The sequence below is a fragment of the Monodon monoceros genome, unplaced genomic scaffold (genome assembly GCF_005190385.1).
Source record: "Monodon monoceros isolate NGI ecotype Baffin Bay Population unplaced genomic scaffold, NGI_Narwhal_1 Super_Scaffold_16, whole genome shotgun sequence".
Classification (NCBI taxonomy): Eukaryota; Metazoa; Chordata; class Mammalia; order Artiodactyla; family Monodontidae; genus Monodon; species Monodon monoceros.
In genome coordinates, this window is record NW_021703772.1 from 35,043,996 (window position 1) to 35,065,830 (window position 21,835).

Here is a 21,835-nt window from a genome sequence, read left to right on the forward strand (position 1 = left end):
TTTTCCAGTCACTTGGACCCACTGACATTCAGCTGTAATGCATGCAATTGTTCTCACACTTAACTCTTGCCAATACTGAGAACTATCAATTTTCCAGTTACTAAATCTCAGTATCAACTTACATATTGGACTTGTCCTTGACTTGATTTATTTTACAGAGCAAAACATGAACTGTGGTGGTTGTTTTTTGTTAACAGCACCAGAGAAAACAAATCTTCCTTTTGGGAGAAATACGTGAACTTAGATTCAAAGATTTTCATAATATATGTACAGCCATGTATGTGTTCAGATTTTGAAAGTTTCTGAAAACTCCTTTTTCTCTTTAGCTTTTACTTTTCAGTGAAAGCCTCATGTACTTAAAAGTAGACTGAAGGAAGTATACGCAGAATTCAAATCTAAATTTAAAGGATGTCTTAAATACAGAGTAGTTCTAAAACAATTATTTTAACCCATTGAGTTTAGATGATTTCATAGTCTCCTATACAAATGTAATTTCAGTAAATCACATCATTTGATGACAATTAACTTAGTATTGTAAAGTAGCTCTATCTAGAAAAAACTGATAAACAAAAAATAATTTTGTTGTTATAAAATAATGCCTAAAATTGTTAATATCTGTGTTACTTAAAGCATTACCATTCTCTTAAAAGTATCAATACTTAAGTGAATTCAATAGTGTTTTATAATAACCAATAATAAAGTAATTGGTAGTTCTTTAATCATTGATCTTAGTGTTCTTAAGTACTCACAAAAGAAAAAATGTAAATGGAAATTAAACGTCTTAAAAATGTTCCATCTTTCTACTAATCAGTTTTACAAATAAAAACAATGAGATTAGTGCAATCTTTCTGGACAGCAATATATTAAACACTTAAAAAATATCCATACCCTTTGAGCCCAATAATTCCACTTCTAAGAAAATATGCCAAGGAAATAATCATAATTGTTCCTAAAGATTTATATACAAGAAATGTTTGCTACAGCATTGCTTATAAGAGCAAACAAATGGAAACAATGCACATGGACAACATTTTGGGAACAATTAAAATAAACATGGCAAATTGCAGCCATTAAGGTCATGTTTTTAAAGAACATACAATGATGAGGTAATGTTTATAATGTCATATTAAGTAAAAAGCAGAATACAAAAGTTCACCCGCTATGTAATATTTGTAAAAACAACCCCTATATATCTGTGCATTTAAAACATTCTGAAATGAAATTTTACAGTGTTTTTTTCTGAGAGGTAGGATATTTTTCCCCTTAAACCTTACTGCATTTTTCAACTCTCCAATTAATATAAATGCCTTTTAAAACCAGAAATACAAAATCCATAATTATCTTTAAAAAGCAGCACAGCAACTTAAACTTTTTAATTAACCTACACTTATCCACATATTTTATCACTAATAATTTAATACAACCATGAAAAAGGCTTGTTTGAGTTCCTATCATGTGCAGTTATTGTTCTAGACACCAAAAACACAACACTGGTAAAAGACACTTGTGGTTCCCATCTTTATAGAACTTGCAGTCTCATAGGAAGACATAAATCAAACCACCACACAAACAAATGTAGAATTACAGCTGTGTTAAGTGTTATGAAAGAAAAGTACACAGTATATGAAATCCTCAATTGGAGTATTTGACTTAGGGATATCAAGAATGAATTCTCCATGGAAGTAACAACTAAGCTCACCTGAAATTACATGAAAAACTAATCAGATGAAGAGGGCATTCCAGGCAGAGACAGTATTTGAGGCAGTTATCAAGTTATTGTCTCTCAACTCCAAATCCACTCTTCTTTGCCCTACTTTGTGATACTGGAGCTGGACCCTGTAAACAATTCTGTTTTGCCAAATGGCAGAATGTTAGCTTTGTCAGTAGAGGGCAACAAAGGGGTCGCACAAGGCGATGAAGACAGAAATACACTTCCCGTCTAGGTTCTGGTCCTTCATTATTATTATTATTCACCACAGGAGCCAGCAGCCATGCAGAGGAGCTCCAGCTGACTCTCATGCCATGTTCCCTGGCTCCCTAGCCCTGAGAGTGGCTTTGAGCAGTTCCAGTCTATCTACACCCTGTGGCATTGGTGGGCTTCTTCTACAGAACAGCTTGGGCCAGGCCCTATGACAAGATTTCTTGCCACCGCGAGGCGGCATGCATGTTCCTCTGGGTAGCCACACATCTTGTTTGATGAGGTCAGTCTCAGTTTTAGACTAGGGGACTCTCCCAGTCCTAGTTCCTTTATTGTCCAGTCTTCCTGGAGATAGTAACTGCTCTCTTGACACGTCTACACCCCTGAGACTCCTTACTTACCCTTTTTAGTAGTTAGCCACCTCCTACAGTTTTAGTTAGCAGTTCTTCCTATTACATTACATTCTTCCCATCCAAATAACCGGTGTGGCTTCTGTCTCCTGACTGTTATACACGGCCAGTATGTGGGACTAAGAGGACACCAGTACGGCTGAAGCAGAGAGCAAGAATGAACATGCTGTGGCACTGAGGCAGGAACGGGACACAGGGGCCAGAATATGCTGGGCTTGCAGGCGAGGGTAAGACTTTTAGTCTTTACCTTAAGAGTTCAAATATGTGTCATCTGAAAAGATTACAGGATAGAGAATGATTTAGAGGGGAACAGAGTGAATGCCAGGAGATGAATGAGTGGACACTTAGAGCAGCAGAGGCAAGAAAGGATGGTTTTGGTGGGAAGGTAGAGGTAGAGACAGTGAGAAGTGGATGGATTCCAGGAATATTTGAAAAGGAGAATCAACAGAACTTGGTGATGAGGAAGATGTCATGACTGATGCCTGGATTTCTGGCTTGCAGGATGGATGGATGGTACACTAAGATCAGGAACAATAAAGAAAGCTAAGGCTGGGAAGGGAGATCAGGAGTTTGTTATGAGCATGTTGTTAAAGTGCTTTGAAATATCAAAGTGAAAATGTCGAGTAAGAGCCTGAGTTCAGAGAGTAGCCTCGACTGGGATGATGAGTTTGTGAGCCAGTGTACATAATTAAGGCTAGGGTATGGCTGAAATGATCTACAAAAAGAGTATAGCTCTATATGAGAAAGGATTTGGAACTAACCCAGCCTTGATGAGACTCAACAATTAACAGCCAGTAAGAGAAGACTTAGAGGTAAACTTGGTGGGAGCAATTTCCTTGGACTAATGGGGCTGTAAGCCATAGGAATAGGTTGATAAGTGAGAGAGAGGTAAAGGAATGGAGACCGTGAGTAAAGACAACTCTTTTAAGATGTTACAGAATAACGGTCCAGTGATGAAGCCCCAAGAAAACTCTTCACATTACAATTATTGTACACCTTAATTTGCATTTTTCATCATTCTTCTATCTCTACATGACAGGCTAATTAACAGAAATTCAGAGGAACCAATAACTTTGGAACAGAGACCAAAACAGGTTTATTCAGAAGACATAATGTCAGTCAGTTCTGCCTTCTCGTAACTTCTTTACCGAATACAGATAGACTTTATTATTTCATTCACGTTCTATAAGACTTGATCAGCTCAGAGGGCATAAAAGCTGGAAACTTTCTAATTGGAAACCAATCTTTTAGTTTAATTTACATTCTCTTTACAAGGTCTCATACGTCATTAATACTTTTACAGGTTTATTTACATTAAAAGATAATAGATAACAAAGTCGCTGGATTAATAAGCTGTCAATGACACAAGGTAGGCATGTTAACTTGATTTGTTTTGCAGACTTATTTCTCTGAAAAACAGGCTTAATTCTCATAGCATTTTGATAGAACCATTTAGATCTTTGTTCAAAATTAAGAAAAAAAAAGGGAAGGCCTTTTATTCTTCGCAAGGAGTGCATTCCATTTAATTAAGTCTATTTTTAACTGAAAACTGCCGTAACAAGGTTTGAGTGGGAAGTTACGAAGGTATCAGCTATTCAGAGATGAGTAGGTTTGTGGTTTTGCTGTAAGGATGTAGCAAAAGTAGTTTTCAAATGAGAAAGAGAAGGGAGAGGGCTCTGGATTTCACTGTACCCAGGTAACAGAAAAACACCCGAGGGGTTTTAATATCCTGTGTCCTCATGTCGACACATCCTATGTCTGTCTCCATCTCTTTCTGCTTTATCACACACACAGAAAGGAAGCAGAGGCCTAAGCCACTGAAAACACAACGTAAGGCCACCCCTAATACTACCTGAACAGTTCAGACACAGTGCTGCTGGAAGCTGATGTTGAGACTGAACAACACACAACTACAGACAAGAGTTAACACCAAGGATCTGATGCCAAAATAATAGAGTGAGAATAATGATAAATGGGCTCTAAAATATAAGCTTCAAAACGCCTGTTCACATGACAGTACTTAATGTCAGCTATATATACAAATAAAGTACTATATCTTTAATTAAAAACCAATGGTTATACCTCTACAAGGGCTTCACCTAAAATAATCCTTAATTAAAGTTTAAATAAAACATTGGCTGTTCAGACCAAGATGGCCTGATGTGACAGAATGTGAACAGGGGCATCCTCAGCCTTAATGTCTCAGCATCCATATCTCCTCTTCATTCACTCATGTCACGTATGGCCTTATCTGAAGTTGCTACCCACACTTCCCTTCCTGCCCCAGTCTCTCTCCTACTTGCTGGCTTCACAACATTTACTATAATCTATAATCATTCAGCTGTATTCTGCTTTACTATGCATCTCTCCAAGAGGGCAAAACCTTTTTAATTTTGTTTACTTCTTCTAGAAGAATTCCTGGCTCATGTTAGAGGCTTAAAACATTTCCTGGATAGATAAAGAAATGATTTGAGGGTTTACTTTGTGCCAGATGCTGTGCTGATCACTTTATGTATCTCATTTACTGCTCACCACAATCTTGTAAAGTAGAATATTTTGCAAGTGAAGATAAAAACACAGAGCGGTTAGCTTGTCCTGGGTCACACACCTAGTAAGAGACAAGGCCAATATTTGAATCCAAACATGTTTAATGCTAAAGCCCTGGTTCTTAGCTACGATATTATGTTGCTTCCATCTGAGAGCTGGCACAGCTGAAATCCTGGAATATACACGTTTGGCTTTTCTATTAAAGTTCTCGGCAAGCTGCTTTCTTCTTGTTGATCTTTTCTAATCCTCTGGTCCAATATAGGGTTTAGAAAAGCAGGGGAAATAATCTTGTAGCTAGGGCCAACAACAGCATTAAAAAATCTGCCTGGAAATCCTATAGGGAACCTCACACCATAAAAATATTGTAAAACAGTCTGTTGTTGTTGTTGCTTTTTAATAAGAAGCACAAATGAAGGACAAGCAGCCAACATTCTAAAATAACAGGACCCTTTCTCTCACATTTGGTTCAGTTCACCTAGAGAATGAGAAAGCAGTTCTGTGCCAGAGGCATGCCAAACACAGAATCTGCACTGCAAAGGTAAAATGATGGAGCTGCTCCTGTCCTCCAATACAGGGCAGACTGCGAAGTCTGGTTTGTGGAGGTCAGTGAACACTGCATGGGGCCTTCTGTTCGAGACAAGTAACAGGTAACAGAAGAGCTGGCTTCCCAGGACGCTTGACAAGATGAGAGGATATAAAGGAAGCCTGCTGGGAAGAGAAGCTGAAGACAAGGAAAGCCCCGCCTCCAAGTTTATCTCAATGGAGCCAGTTGGTGGCCCATAATCCTGCTCCTTTCCTATTGGATGGGAATTGTGTCCAGAGGGAGAAAGACAACACAGGAATCTGAATTCCTGTTCTGGCCCCAACGGCGATAAGCGCCTATACATTTCAGCAATCTGAGCCCTAAGAAAAGTAGTGCAGGAGCAACATTTAAGAGAACTGAACCCTAAGGGTATAATGTGCTTTAGTCATTTAGATGGAGCCTTAGAAATAAAAGTGATCCTTGGCATTACATTTGGTAAAACTAAATCTTGATCTACTCCTTGTCTGAGTTTGTACTTGGACGCAGATGATCTTGATTGGATTATGTAAAAGATCTAATTTGAGCTGTTATTAAAAATGCTGAAATACAGAAAAAGCTACTCCAAGGCTTAAAAAAGTAATTTTGTACTAAGTTTAAATCAAACTCCCCAACTTCAAAGCTATATGCTGACATGCAGTGTTGTCCCACTCGACAGTACTATATTTACAGCCTGAAATGATGATGCTTTGGGTGGTTATGTTTCATGTGGGAAGTCACACTAACACCCTGGAACCACCTGCATATATCTTAAAGTTAACTTTTCTCCTACCAGAAAATGATCCTTTTAAAACTTTTAAGAAGAGAGATCTTGAATGTCAAGGTGTTATAAAAAGATAAAACATGCATTCCACATGTTCACAGCCTGCTGCCCAGCTGGGCATTCAGAACAGGCTTTCCTGAGGCAGTTTCATTATTGGAAAGCTTGATAAATGCTCCACCACTAGCAGACTGGAGATTTCTTTTACGCTCATACTTCGAACTCACTCAAGTACAGAATACCATTATCTAGCTTTGTTATGATTACTTTTTCCTAATTTTTCAATTATACACCTTTTAGGAGTAAGGGAGCCTGCGGTTTTAGCAATAACTCTCTAACATGTGCATAAAATTGCATCGATTTGAGTCAGGCTTTTGCTAACCAAAGAGAGTTACCCCCGGGTGTGGGTCTTCTCAGTTTCTCAACCCAAGGGCCTTGGTTTCCTCAGCTATAAAGTGAGGGGAGTAAGGAATCGTTCCCATCCTTTTCAGTTCCAAAGGTCTACTCAAAATGGGGTGCGGAATGCCCGAGACCCAACACTCATCTGTGAAATATCTAGCAGAGGCCTCAGGACTTCTGATAGACTGAATAAGCATTTCAGAGTCATTTGACAGTTTTGGTATCAACTTCCCGATGAACCTTCATTATCTTTGGGAAGGAAAACTTAACTAGTTATAAACTCATTTTAAAATTTATGATCACAATAAGTGAGCTGCTTATGAATGGTCAACCAGGAGGATTCCCTTCCTTTTGCAAAAACATCTAATAACCTTCCATTATCATCATTGTATTCTTTAACAGAAAAATTTACATGAGTGATAGATTTGTATTATTAATTACTAACAAATAATACTGACATACCTCAATGCCTTCATGCTAAGCTTATAAAACCGAAGGGATACTGGAATGGCTCTTTGTGCAATAAAGTATTCTTCGCCAAAAGTTTCATGATAGGGTTCACAAAAGCCCCCTGGTACAGAGAACTCGTCGGATGGGTACTTAACTTTCAAGGCAGCTATCCACCGTGAAGTGAAGCGATTCAGTACTGCATTTGCTCTAATGTCATATACTTGATAGAGTTACTGAAATTGCTTTAGGAAGAAGGTATAAATTATAAGTAAATGAACAACTATATGTGCTGCCCTTTTAGTGTATGATTGATATCACAACAGCAACTTGAGTAATTAGCTTTTGAAATAATTGGTGTGAAGGCAAATCACAAGCAAAGTTGGGAATGTGCCACTCGATTATTTAATTTCTTTCTCCTGCCCTGACTATAAATCAAAACATTCTCAAAATTGTAGGCAGAGGAAAAGCTGAATGAAAAGATTACTGGAAAATCCAGATTCTAAATAGAAGTAGGTGATTTTCGTTGTTTGTTTTTAAGAAATCCTTGTGTAGTAAGGATTATCTGAATTATAGCACTATTAATAGTGTTGTTAGGTAATGTGTGTATGGAAGAAAATTAGAGCTTTGTGAACAATTTAAAAACTTCCTAGTGTGTTATTTAATGCTTCCTCATGGCATCCCTGATTCAATACTGGTTACTATGTGATTTTCTGTTTGCCCTTGTCTTTTCTGCTAGACTAAACTCTTCTCACGTAGGGCCCCTGTCTTATTCATCCCTGGTTTATCTTAGGAGGCATTTTGAAAAACAGGGCACTTTTAAAATTTATCTAAATGATTGCGTATGGGTGAGTGTTGGGGGCAGGATGCTAAATGACTCACAATCACAGGAATCCCACACAATGAAGAACTGCCCTGTAACCTGAACTTTCTCACATCCTCCTAGACACATGACATGTAAACCCAAGTATTTTTTGTACAGTTTTCCTATGGACTTCCAAGGTTTACTTGGATTTCTAGGGTTCAACTACTGTGGAAATTAAGAGAAAATTGTACTCTTTGGTGTTCAGAACTTTACCAAGAGTTTTTCACCATTTGGAAAATCCCGTGGCCAATCACATGGGCAGTCACATTATTTGAGTTGACAATCAGCACTTGTCAGTCTGTATTCGTAGCAGCTGCGTTCACAGTGATCCCATGTCTACACAAAAATATACTTATTCAGTTCTTACTTCACATATCACATATAAATAAACAGTGTTCACGTTACCCAGTTGAGTACTGTCTCCCTTCTTTTAAGTGCAAAGTGATTCATTATAATTGGGTGTGAACATCTGGCCATTTTATTAGGCCTTCTATTTTAGTTGTTCTTGAACTTCTTATGTTTTTATATTATTGACATTTTGTTTCTAGGTAGAGTATATTATCTATGAATTTTATTTTAGTATTTGATATAAAAATAGAGCATCGGGTCAGACAGTATTGAAGACCACTGATCCAGTAGATTCCTGTACAGCTGCCTTATGTTGCAGAAAAGAAATGGGACACTGGAGATGAAATGATGCCCCCAAGGTCATACAGTTGATTAAGTAGCCTTTTGTTGAGTAATGAATGTATAGCTATAGCACAAGTAATTAACACTCCAGATTCTAACACCCTGGGATATATATTCTATCACATAATACAAAATACCAGGAGTTAAAATAACTTGGCCTACCCTTTAATAACATTTCCTTTGGTCACCAATTATCCCTCCCTTATCCCAGCAAAAGTGTCTTCAAAGAAAATTTCTTTAAACTGGAATTTCCTTTTTCCTGATGATCCCAATACAGACTAGAACTATATTTTTTAGTTTAAAAAACCCTCTGACTTAGTGCAGGGCTAGATTGCACACTTCTTCTCTAGCCTTGTCACCTTCCTCCCCGCCTCCACCATCCTGCGAGAAGACCGCTTGAATCTGTGGACACCATAAAAGAACAATCTTTCCCTTCCAACAACATCAACAGTAGCAATGACTGTCCCAGTGGGTCCCTTGGCATCCTTTTCTTCTATGTCTGCCTAAACAACTTTACTTAAGGATAACTGACCTGTGACCCCACGGAGTGCCTTTGAAGGTTCCTCGAGTATTGAGATCTTTTTCTCACGGGGGGCAAGGGCTGGTTTTTCACTGGCAGAATCAGTGGATGAGCTGTCCTTCTCACAGCCGTTGACATGGCCATTCTGTATCTCTGGCGGCGGTGGCTGCACAGGCCCTGCTTCGGGCCTCTCTGCCTTGTCTTTAGCATCTTTGTTGCCTTGATGCTGCTTGGACTTGCTTCTTTTTCTCTTATTGTTCTAGAATGAGAAACAAATGAGAAGCTCACACCCTTGAAATAGAAGGTGAACCCCAGAGACCAAAATAAGATACGTTACCCTTTTTTTGTTTTCTGGCTCTTCTAATAGAATGGGTGAAAACACCTATGTCTTTATTAACCACCCAAGTTAATGTAAATATCTTCTTTCCTACAATGAGCTGTATAAACTTTTACCTCGTAAGCATAGTAAACAAAAAGTTTTCTTTAAAAGGAAAAACGCAGCAGGAAATGGCTTCAATAGTTGACACATTATTTGAGCACATTGAGTTGCTACATATCTGAATGGCCATACAGTAGAGTCTTGTGATAACTGCCCTGGAAGAACCTGAATTCAGCTATTGTGCTATTGGAGAAGAGGTCTCATTTCTTAAAGAGATGATGGACGGGGGGGTGGGGGGGGGTGGGCCGGGGGGGGATCAGGGAGGACACTAAGGTTCTGATCCTCTGGGGGGGAGGAGAGGCAGGGGGAGGCCTGGTACAAAAGAGGCAGGGAAGTCCCTCCAAAAGGAGGAAGTAGAGTCAGATCCCCAAAGTCCAGGTTGGATCTAGGAAAAGGCACCAACCAACCAGGAGATCCCTGGATTGCTGTCACTGTCCGGGAATCATTCCCATGAATACTTAAGCTGGAGTGGACAACTGCTACAAAGCAACGCCGAACCCACGTGGGTCCACCTGGATTCGCATTGTGCACCTGTATCTGGATCTCTCGGCTGCTACATGAACGGCATTACAAGACTTCAGTTACATTTAGTTCAAAATAACGCAACCCTGCATTCTAGATAATTGAAAACTTTTAGACCTTGGTGCAAGCCTCAGCCAATGAGAACAGACATGGGGCCCATCAGGGCAGACCCTGTCCCGCCTGTTGCATCAGTGTCCCACCAGCTGAACATCAGCCCGGCTTTGTTCTTCAACACATTTGGAAAAAAAGATAAAAAGAAGGGCTTCCCTGGTGGCACAGTGGTTGACAGTCCGCCTGCCAATGCAGGGGACACAGGTCCGTGCCCCGGTCCGGGAAGATCCCACATGCCGCGGAGCAGCTGGGCCCATGAGCCATGGCCGCTGAGCCTGCGCGTCCGGAGCCTGTGCTCCGCAACGGGAGAGGCCACAACAGTGAGAGGCCCGTGTACCGCAAAAAAAAAAAAAAAAAAAAAATTAATTAATTAATTAAAAAGAAACAGTTTTCTCTTGATTCTCCTCCCCACTCTCCTTCCTTTCCTTTGAAACCACAATCATGCCCCTGAGTAAGGGCTCCTCCAGGGGAGAGAAAGGCACTGACTGGGTGAAGGAAGGCCCAGGGGCACTTATTCCCACACAAGCCCTGCGTCTCCTGGGCTGGGGAGACAGTTTTCCCACTGAACCTCTAAGAGGGAGGCTTAGTAATGAGTTGGGTCTGCAGCTGCCGTCTGCTCTGTTTTTCACATCAGAGAAATTTCATACCCAAACCACACATCTGAAATTCCTCCAGGTAAGTATAAATACTGCCTTTCAATCACCTGCAAATTGTCTTCATCTCACATAGAAGCCTGGGAAGCTATGATTAGAGATAAGCAGAGATTGTCAAAGACGGTGGCATACAAAGATTAAAAATTTTTTTCGTAATTCTTCCTATTCTCCATGAAGCTAGGAGGAGAAAAAGGAGGAACGGATCATTCTAGTAATTTCAGTAATCTCGGGATTTTATGAAAGCAATACTGCTTTCTTGTGTTTGTTTAAAACCTGTGCCACAGGCCTGCGATCTTCCCTCAGTGGGAAGGGTATATCCTGGGATTCCCAAAACACAAGGCTTCTCTGGGAATAGTGGGAATGGGTGGGAAAGTTACTTTGAAAAGAGAAGCAGACTTTTTGTGAAAGTCATGAAACAGGTTACAGGCCAAGAACAAGAAGGAAGCTGCGGGCTTCCCTGGTGGTGCAGTGGTTGAGAGTCTGCCTGCCGATGTAGGGGACACGGGTTCGTGCCCCGGTCCGGGAAGATCCCACATGCCGCGGAGTGGCTGGGCCCGTGAGCCATGGCCGCTGAGCCTGTGCATCCGGAGCCTGTGCTCCGCGGTGGGAGAGGCCACAGCAGTGAGAAGTCCACGTACCGCAAAAAAAAATTAAATAAAAAAAAAAAAAAAGGAAGCTGCACCTCACTGGAGCTAGTGAGGGCTCCAGTGCTCCATGGTCACTCACAAGACCAGAAAGGCACGTTCTGGAGACAGAGGCCAGTGTGTGCGCTGCATACCGCACGTGTGCCCGTAAGTCAAGACTGTGTGACTAGACAAGAAAGCAAAATAACTTGAGAGGGGCAGAGTAAAATCTCCCCTCTGTTCTCAAGGAGCAGTCAGGGTTCGAAAGAAGGGAAAACAGGTCCCTTACTTACTATGGCTTTAAGGCGCTTTCCTTTTTTCTTCCTTTATTAAAAATCTAGCTTATTAGAACTCAGGAAAAAAGTATCTCGGGGCAGCCCTGGACAGATTCTCTCAGCTGGAAAAACATGTGAAAATATATTTAGGGCTTTTCAAGTACCTTTAAAACGCTCCTTAATTTTTTCCTTTGTGCTACAGGATACGTTCAGGCAAGTTAACGTCTAGAATCCTTTGAATTCTCCGGTTGGGCTCACCTTAATACTTAAAAAGAAAACTCTGGGATTTCAAAAGCACACCTGGTGGTTAAAAACACTTGAACAGAAAACAAGGGCATTGTAGGGAGGGTGGCCGGTAATTTAAGAGAGTCGTGAATCTGGAAGCTTCCTGGGTGTACATATTAACATATATGAAAGAAGCACAAAATTGGCAGCCTTGTTAAAATGATAACAACCATGAAGATTCTGATGGAAGCTGCTACTAATTTACAATCAATATCAATCTTACCTTCTTTTTTCCTGTCATATTCCATTCTTTTAGAACTTGAATTGCACTGCCTAGACAAAGACAAAGAATCTTCAACATGCATTCACATAATAAAGCACCACACAAAATTCATCTCTGTCCTTCCATCTTGGCGATTTTTTTTTCGGCTTTTTCATTTGTTTTGATACATCCTACCTTAATAAAAATGCCAGTTTCATTTTTTATTTCCAGATTTTCATTAAATTCACTGCATGATCTTGGTTTTATCAAAGTATTAAGCCCCACTACATGAAGCTTACTTTGTTTTATCATTATGTTGTCTTAGAGAAAATGAAATATATCGAGAATTTTCTGATAGCTTCATTGCCATAGGTAGAATTAAAATTGTTCTGTTTGATATATGAATCAAAATACCTCTGATCTTCCAGGCTAAACATGAGATTTTGAATATTATTAACCATGTGAATCCTAACTTTTTGTTTGCCTATTCCTGCTCATTTTCTGCCTCTACTCATTATGTTCACAACCTGCAGGGTGATAAGGACAGATGATCTGATGTTAGCTTTGCTCTCATCACTGTGAATAGGGATGGGATGCAGTCTTTGCAAGGTTCCGCTTTGAAACAAAAGAAGCTCATCAAATAAGTTGAGTCCTAGGTTCTGTCAATGCCATTCACATGCATACGTGGCATTGCTCAGATGCAGAGGAAAAGCCTAACTTGATTAAATTAGAAAACATTTTAAAAGAAATGCTTAACCACTGGTCAGCTACAATAAGTATCTTCATGTATGTAGTCTTAGTAAGTTCTTCACTCCTTCAACTGTGCTGGGGGTAATTTCAACAATAAGTTATTGGTAATGAGTAGACCAGTTGTTCTCATTTAAATAGGTGCTTCTAAAAGAGTAGCTCTTACATGTATCCTTTTAACAATTTTAAGCATTCTCATACAGTCTCATTATACTAATAGTTCTCTACAATGAGTGTGTTGGCTAAACAAAGATAAACTTCAGGCCCGTATTTATAACAAATTTCAAATTAGTAGGGCCCCAATTATTGAGTCTACTGTTACTGTTTGATAACCAGAAGGCCATAGTGTTTGGACTAATGTTCAGAAAGGCTAATTATTCCTATCCATTCACAGTTTCCAATTCAATGCCCCTCTTAGGCCTTTTGCGTTACATGTACTTGAAATAATAAGACTGCACTTAAAAGTAAGCTATAATTCAGTCTTTTTATTAACTGGGCTGGTCTTTTTCTAGTTTGCCCAGAGAATTAATGTTTCACAGTATTTTCCTTTTGAAGAACTTTAGGAAGTCACTTTCACTAGGTTACTTCGTAAGTCACACCAGTGGCTAATAATCATTAGGGTAGTTCTTACTTATAGCTCAACTTCAGTTTTCCAGATAAAACTAAATTTTAAAAAATGTTAAATACTGTTCTTTTTAATCAGAGGGAGGAGGTGAGTTGCTTACTGCTTTCAAATGCAACATTCAATTATTCCTCTAATTTGCATATTTTGACATAAATTCTATTTGCAATTTGGACAACAAGCTTTTAGAGGGTAATTCTGAAGAAGAAATAACTATGTTTACAGACAATTTTGAAATGGTCGTTATTAAACTTTAATTATACTGAAACTGCTTGGAGTTCTTTAAGCCGCTCAGAAAGAGTGCTTTCAGTGTGCCTCGTAAATGATTCTTAAAAATTATTTCTGATTTTCAGTGATTTTTCAACCAGTTTTCTGACTGCTCCCCATCCAAAATGATATGAGGTTTCTCAGCAATCGATGAGTCTTTAAAAATGAGACCTCAATACCGACAAGGTGAAAATGTCAAGAAGGACAAGCATGGTGCTCTATTTAAATATGATCGGATTTGATGACAGTCCGTCAGTTACTGAGTATCTGTGCATCTCATCAGGGGTCATTCTGTAATAAAAACTTTCATGATGGAGAATGTCGGGGCCTCAATCCAACCGAGGCTGGGGAGGCATGGGGATAATAACCTTTTTCCTTTCCTAAAGCTTTTTTCCATGTGAGTGATGTTGGCAGGTGAAACCTGAAGAGTTTATCTGAGCCAGGATATGCATGTTTCCCCCAATTTTTTCTTGAGATGAATTGCACTAAATGCTGCAAAGGTGGAGTAATAATTACATTCTCTGTATTTGTATCTGGTGAGTAAAGATTCTTGTACATGAAGCAGGAAAAACAGTCAGAAAAGTTATGCACCGTGGGTCTGCTTGCAGGTCTATTTTGAATGATAATCATTTTTAATTCAATTAGGACCCTAAACCCTGACTGCAGATATCAGAATGTGAGTGTGTTGCCTGGTTCCAAGACCTTGCCTGAAATGCAATTTTACTATATGTAGAAACTTACGAAGATTATTCTACTCCTAGGAAAGTAAGTAAATCAAACTGTCCTTAACAAATAAAGTGTAACTAGGATAAACCCGAGGAATGTGCTAATAGGTCTTCCCTGACCTTTCGGTCAGATTATGTTTAGTTAGTCCATACTGACAAAACAGAAACTAATGCTGGGACAGAAGACATATGATAACTAAGGACAGGTATGAGATCTCTGTTCATAAATGGAACTTTAATTTGAGTAGGAGAGAAGACTTTCCCATAATTTATAGGAAATCTAAAGCAGTAGGTTATCCATTTATAGAATAAATACATTCCTGAGACTTTAGATTCTATACCGTCACTGGCAACGCGCTGTCCAAAAATAACAATTTTTTTTAGACAGCAAAAAGTTCTAGAGGTAGATAAGATGAACTGATATTCTGACTAATTAGGTAATCTCAAAATCATAAACTAAGGATATTAAAGACTAAACCAGTCCTCTCAGGCTACATAAGCATCAAGTTCAAGGATTCCAGTCATAAGGCCAAGTAGAACTATGCTGGTTGAAGAGTTGAGAAGGCTTCCCAGATCAGGAGTAAAGTACATTATCCTCCATTAACAAGGGCGCCATCAAATAAAGGACATGTTTAGTAACAAACTGGACAGACTGGTTGACAACGGAATTAGTAGCATTATAATACGTATCCTTTGTAAACTATCTACAGTCTGTCTTTTTTTTTCCCCAATGAGGAAAAAAGAACTTCCAAATTCTGCTCTTAATATGTAGATGTGTCTTTAAAACCTAGCATATTTTAATGAAAATTAAAGTATTAGTGAATAATTGGTATTCAATGCATTCAAGGAAAAAAAGACAGAACATATGGAGTATCTAGTTCTAACGTCTTCAGGTTCAGGGGACGTGTATACTCACCATCCACGAAGGCCTGCACTGCTTTATCTACATTAAAATCAAACTGTTGTAGCACCAGAACTATTTCATTATTGCTCTTGTTGGGAACAACTGATCGAACCGCATAGATCTGCAAAGGAGAGGAAAAGAAAAAGAAAGGTAAACGTTTTGAATATTTTTCATCCATATTAGTCTCTCACTGGATAGAATGATAACTGTTAGAAAGGCCTTGAAAAGCCAACTAATCTACCTTCTTGCCATCAAGCATACTCAAGGCACTTCAGACCACTAAAAATTAATCCTGGTGACCACCTTGATAGCCTCTTTACCTGAATACACATTGTACAGAGACGTCCTTGTTAGGACTGGAGTAGCACGTGGGAAAAGCCAACTCTGGTTTTGCAACCTACTCCCCCCACCAACCCAGCCCCAAGACTCCAAGGTATACTTTCAGTGAGTACTTTTCAGTGAGTACACAGATAGTTTTCTGTCTCAGGCTCTCTTCTCCGTGGGCTCAGGGCAGCTCTTTGGAAAATTTACAGAAATAGCCTCATGCCTCAGCTTCTCTGATCTGCACAGTGGAGACAGTCATAGTGAGGTTCACAGAAGCATGGTGTGAAACTCCATTAATTTTTACAGAGATATAAAATGTGGGGCACTGTATTTTTGAAATAGCAATCTTAGCCATAATACGGAAAACGTTCCCCAACACACTTCTGAAAATCAAACATTTAAAACAGTAAAAGTAAATACATGTATGAGAGCTAAGGACTTCAACAGGTTAAGCTGATATTCAATTTTTAATGACCTATAGGTATTTCTTAATCAAATTTTGCACATGTTCTTTCTTTTTGCCTAATAGAATTAATGGACCTTTATCTCACAGAACTTGCAATTACTACAGGACGCTCTATCCACTTCAGCAAACCCTGGCTCACCCAGCTTTCTATCAAGGGGATTACTGCAGCCACTACTGACAAATATGAGAGTACTACGTGGTGCCAAGGTGCGTAGCATCCATAATGATGGCCACAAAAGCACTGCACAATCCTTACATGTTTTCATCAATGGTTAAATTGAGTTTTAGAGTTACATGCAATTTATTGTAATCAGATCCATGGACTATGGATTATATGTGTATGATAATGTGTAATGTGATTCTATTGCCCAGAACACTCAATTAAGCAGCATAGCCTATTTCCTAATTATGTTAGAAAATAGACAGCCTACTCCATTTCGATGTGCATGTAAGAGTATTTAGATTATAATGAGAAAACAGCACAAGATATGGGTTTATAACTTGGAGAGGTTCTGACATTATAGAAAGCTGGCTTTGAATCTTGACATTCAGAAATGCTACATATGTAGGGATTTTCAAGGACTCTAATTATACACACACACGCACACACACACACACACACACAGCTGTATATATGTGACAAGAGTCCTTTGATTTTTTTCTCTACTTTACGGTTCTTAGTTTTTCTAGCTTCTATTTTAAAAAATATTATTAACTTCTTCAAACCTAAGTTCTTTCTCACTTTTTCTCTTCCTCTCTTTAAAAATCCTTTCAGTGAATAATTTTTGAATGTCTATTGTGTGACAAGGCACCAAACTTCCTGTAACTTATAGACTAGAGGGGGATGCACATATTGTTCAAATGATCACACAAATACATACTTATACGTTGTGATAAATGCTATAAATCATAGGACAGGGAGACGACTTTATATAGGTATGCTGAAATCTGAAGTACAGGGGAGAAGAGATGGGTGGGAGGTTAAGAGGAAAGGCATCTTAGGCAGAGGCAACAGCACGAATGAGGAGCAGGCACAGGTGGGGGAGTAGAGAGGGAGGCAGAGGCTGAGGCTTCCAAAATACAAAGATGAGGCCAGAGGCGGGCAGGGACCAGATCGTGCAGCCTACAAGGCTATGCAAAAGACTTAGGTCTTGTGAGCATCCCATAACCATCCTTTTGTGTTGTCCTTTCTTATTCATTCATCATGTTAGAAAGATACCTCTCTCTCTTTTCTTTCTCTCTCTCTAATTTACCCTTGTCATATACACATTTTATATGTAGATAAATGTATATTTATATATCATTATATTTAAGTTATGTGTAAGTTAAGGTGTACAGTATGTTGATTTGATACATTTATGTACTGCAAAATGATTACCACCATAGCATTAGCTAATACCTCTAATTATCTAATCCCATTAGATAATCACCACTTCTTTTTTGTGGTGAGAACATTTAAGATCTACTCTCAAGTATATGATTCAGTATACAATCACCATACTGTGCATTAGATCCCCAGAACTTATTAATCTTGTAACTGAAAGTTTATGCCCTTTGACCCAAATCTCCCCATTTATCTCTTTTTTTTTAAGAGAAGCCAAGATGGGGAGAAAAACAAGAACAAAAACACCTGCATTGACCTGGGAGAATCATTAACAGTGCATGTCCAAAACTAAATACAATTGGCCTAGCAGGCACCAGTGCGCTGGAGTTATGTATAAACATTACGTGTTGTCCTTCTAATGCAGTTCTTTTAAATAAAATTCTAGCATTTCAAGCCACTATAATTGGTTAGTATTATATAAAATTTCTTGATAATAATTACCATCATTATTACCACATCAGTCATGCCCTTCTAAATAATAATTTGCAGCAACATGGATGAACCTAGAGCATATTATGCTTAGTGAAACAAGTCAGACAGAGAACACATATGATATCACTTATACGTGAAATCTAAAAAAATAAAACAAATGAATGTATATAGCAAAACGGAAACGGACTCACAGATATAGAAAACAAAATAGTGGTTACTGGTGGAGAGAGGGAAGCAGGGAGGGGCAAGATTGGGGCATGGAATTAAGAGATACAAACTACTATGAAAAAATAGATAAGCAACAAGGACATATTGTACAGCACAGGGAATTATAGCCATTATCTTGTAATAACTTTGAATGGCGTATAATATGTAAAAATACTGAACACTATGCTGTATACCTGAAACTAATATAATGTTGTAAATCAACTATACGTCAATAAAAAAAAACACAAAGTTTTCGATCCACCTACATAGTTGTGTGATCAGTAAAGACCTAGAAGTATGGAATAAACATAAAATAGCTGTTTGCCCTGTTTCCAGTCTCTCCTCTGCAAAACATAATTTATTTTATTATGTTAAGGCAAAATATAATATAAACCTGAGCTTATAAAGATACTTCTTCTTTAGATGTTTACACTACTCTTGCCTGTCCCTCTTTAAAAGAAAAAAAAAAAATCAACCACGGTAGGATATAGAAAACATCTATCCTTGTCACTTTATATATCCTAGCGCTGAACATATCCTTAGAATATTGTCAGTAACTGAGTTCTGATATCAAATATAACTATGAATATTGCATACAACTCCTGGAGGAAGACACAGGAATGTCGAGTTTTAAAGAAAAGAGAAAAAAAAGGAAAAAAATAATTTTTGCCTATTCTTAGATATTCCATAGTAATGTTGAACTCTAGTGGATTTCTGGGCCAAGTTTCTGCTTTAATCACAGTACTTGCCTAATGTGAAGAGAGTAGTATTGTTTCTCCACCTTCTTATTTATAAATTCACTACATTTATTTTTCTATGAAAATGTGTTTGAGAAAGATGGAGAAATCCGGGCACTCATATGCACGCCTAAAAATACAGGAACCTGGGCTTCCCTGGTGGCGCAGTGGTTGAGAGTCTGCCTGCCGATGCACGGGTTCATGCCCCGGTCCGGGAAGATCCCACATGCCGCGGAGCAGCTGGGCCCGTGAGCCATGAGCCTGTGTGTCCGGAGCCTGTGCTCCGCAACGGGAGAGGCCACAACAGTGAGAGGTCCACGTACAGCAAAAAAAAAAAAAAAAAAAATACAGGAACCTCACAGTGTCACTATTCAAGATGCAGCAGTCATAAGGGGTCTAAGCATTTAAATCTAAAAAAAACCTCCTTATGAAGGAGGTTTAAAATATAAGGAGTGGATGACAAAGGCAGTGTTATAGTGAGGTTGTGCTGAAAAGCTGCCTTTGCATTTGGAAATGAAGCTCCTGGAGCAATGGATCAATCAATGCGTGACTAATGGTAGTTTGCATGCGGAGAACTCATAAAATTCATGCCTGCAGTGGCTGTTTTGCAGAGGCTGTCTTTGGCGGCGATGCTTCAGACACACGGCCTTTACTTCACTGCCACAGCCCAAGCTGGTGAGTCTGTTGCTGCAGCTTCACCCCGAAGCCCACTGTTTGCAGCTGCGCGTGAGTGCATCCCTCAAGGGTTCTCATGCCATAAACAGTGCGTTCCAGGGGGGTCAACCAGGCAGCGGTGCAGGATGTCAGGTGACAATATGGCCCGCTAGTTAGTGGTTCATTTAGCGACTGCTTTACCTTTCCCAAATCACATTCCTCTGTTTTGCTTTTACTAATTTAAATCTAGTTTGGCAAATTCAATTTGCTATTGAGAAATCTTCCTTTTGCACATCAAAAGTTGTTTTGATTTTAAAAGCTTTTGCACAGCAAAGGAAACCATTGATAAAATGAAGACAACCTACTGAATGGGAGAAAATATTTGCAAATGATACGACCAATAAGGGTTAATATTCAACATATATAAACAGCTTACATAACTCCAGAGAAAAACAAACAACCTGATTAAAAAATGGTCAGAAGAACTGAATAGACATTTTTCCAGCGAGGAAATGCAGATGGCCAACAGGCACATGAAGAGATGCTTAACACCCCTAATCATCAGGGAAATGCAAGTCAAAACCACAATGAGATATCACCTCACACCCGTCAGAATGGCTATCATCAAAAAGAACACAAACAACGAATGTTGACAAGGATGTGGAGAAAGGGGAACACTCGTACACTGTTGGTGAGAATGTAAATTAGTGCAGACACTATGGAAAACAGTATGGAGGTTTCTCAAAAAACTAAAAACAGAACTATAATATGACCCAGTAATTCCACTCATGGGTATATATCCGACAAAAACAAAAACACTAATTCGAAAAGATAACATGTGCCCCAATGTTCATAGCAGCATTTACAATTGCCAAGATATGGATACAACCTAAGTGTCCATCAGCAGATGAATGGATAAAGAAGATGTGATATATATATATATATATATATATATATATATATATATATACACACACACACACATACACATATATATAATGGGATACTACTGAGTCATAAAAAGGAATGTGATTTTGCCATTTGTAGCAACATCCATGGACTTGGAGGGTACAATGCCAAGTGAAATACGTCAGACAGAGAAAGACAAATACTATATGATGTCACTTATATGTGGAATCTAAAAAGTACAACAAATTAGTGAATATAACAAAAAAGAAGTGGACACAGATATAGAGAACAAACTAGTGGTTACCAGTGGGAAGAGGCAAGAGGGGAAGGGCAAGATAAGAGTAGGGGATTAAGAGGTACAAGCCATTATGTATAAAATAAGCTACAAGGATATACTGTACAACGTGGGGAATACAGCCAATAGTTTTCAATAATTCGAAATGCAGTATAACCTTTAAAAACTGTGACTCACTGTATTTTATACCTGTAACTTATACTGTACATCAACTACATGTCAATAAAAAATAAACATTTAAAAAATTGTTTTGATTTAACGTCAGCAGTCTAATCTCCCTTTCTCTCCTCTCTCTGGGGCTTTCTATCTGGCTTGGCAGGTTTTGCCCCATTCTGCCTCAGGCCCGCCCTGCTGTCATTTTGACTGCAGTAAGCAGCGAGGCAGTGTGGCTTTCACCGTTTGATTTCAGCTTCCCACATTGACCTACCTCCCCTGGACCTGACTGGTCTGGTTTAAGAGCTGTTAGATTTCCTCATTCACTCTGCACATTTCTGGAGCCTGTCTACGATGACTCCTTAGAAATTCTTCTTGGCTTACTGATGAGTCTCAAAAAATGGTTCTGACAGAAGTTTTCAATCCACCTACACAGCTGTGTGATCAGTAAAGACCCAGTATTATCAAATAAACAGAAAATAACAGCTCCCTCTGCTTCTGGTCTCTCCCCTGCAAATTCACCCCAAGGCTATTGCCAGACTATTCTTCTTCAAGTATAATCATGACTATTTCCCCACCTTCCTTAAGAGTAAAGTTAAATGTCTACAACCTGGATTCAAGGCCATCAACAACTGGGCACCCACTTGCTTTTCCAAGTGCCCCTCTTGCTCTGCCCTTTATAGATAAGCACAAGCCCAGTGTTGGCCCCCTACCTCTGTGTGAACTTTGCCCTTGACCTGAGATGTGTGCCCTTGCCCAAATC

The 21,835-nt window shown here is 39.0% G+C and overlaps 1 protein-coding gene across 6 annotated transcripts in view; it reads right to left on the reverse strand.

Annotated features, from left to right (window-relative positions):
- Positions 1 to 21,835, reverse strand: part of SPATS2L (spermatogenesis associated serine rich 2 like) — a 165,623-nt gene that overhangs the window by 43,721 nt on the left and 100,067 nt on the right. For all 6 annotated transcript variants that reach the window (XM_029225067.1, XM_029225069.1, XM_029225066.1 and 3 more), the window contains 3 exons: positions 15,524 to 15,632; positions 12,268 to 12,317; positions 9,149 to 9,395 (listed from right to left, as the gene is read on the reverse strand). In XM_029225067.1, the coding sequence (XP_029080900.1) occupies positions 9,149 to 9,395; positions 12,268 to 12,317; positions 15,524 to 15,632 (406 nt within the window). The remainder of the gene's footprint in view (positions 1 to 9,148; positions 9,396 to 12,267; positions 12,318 to 15,523; positions 15,633 to 21,835) is intronic.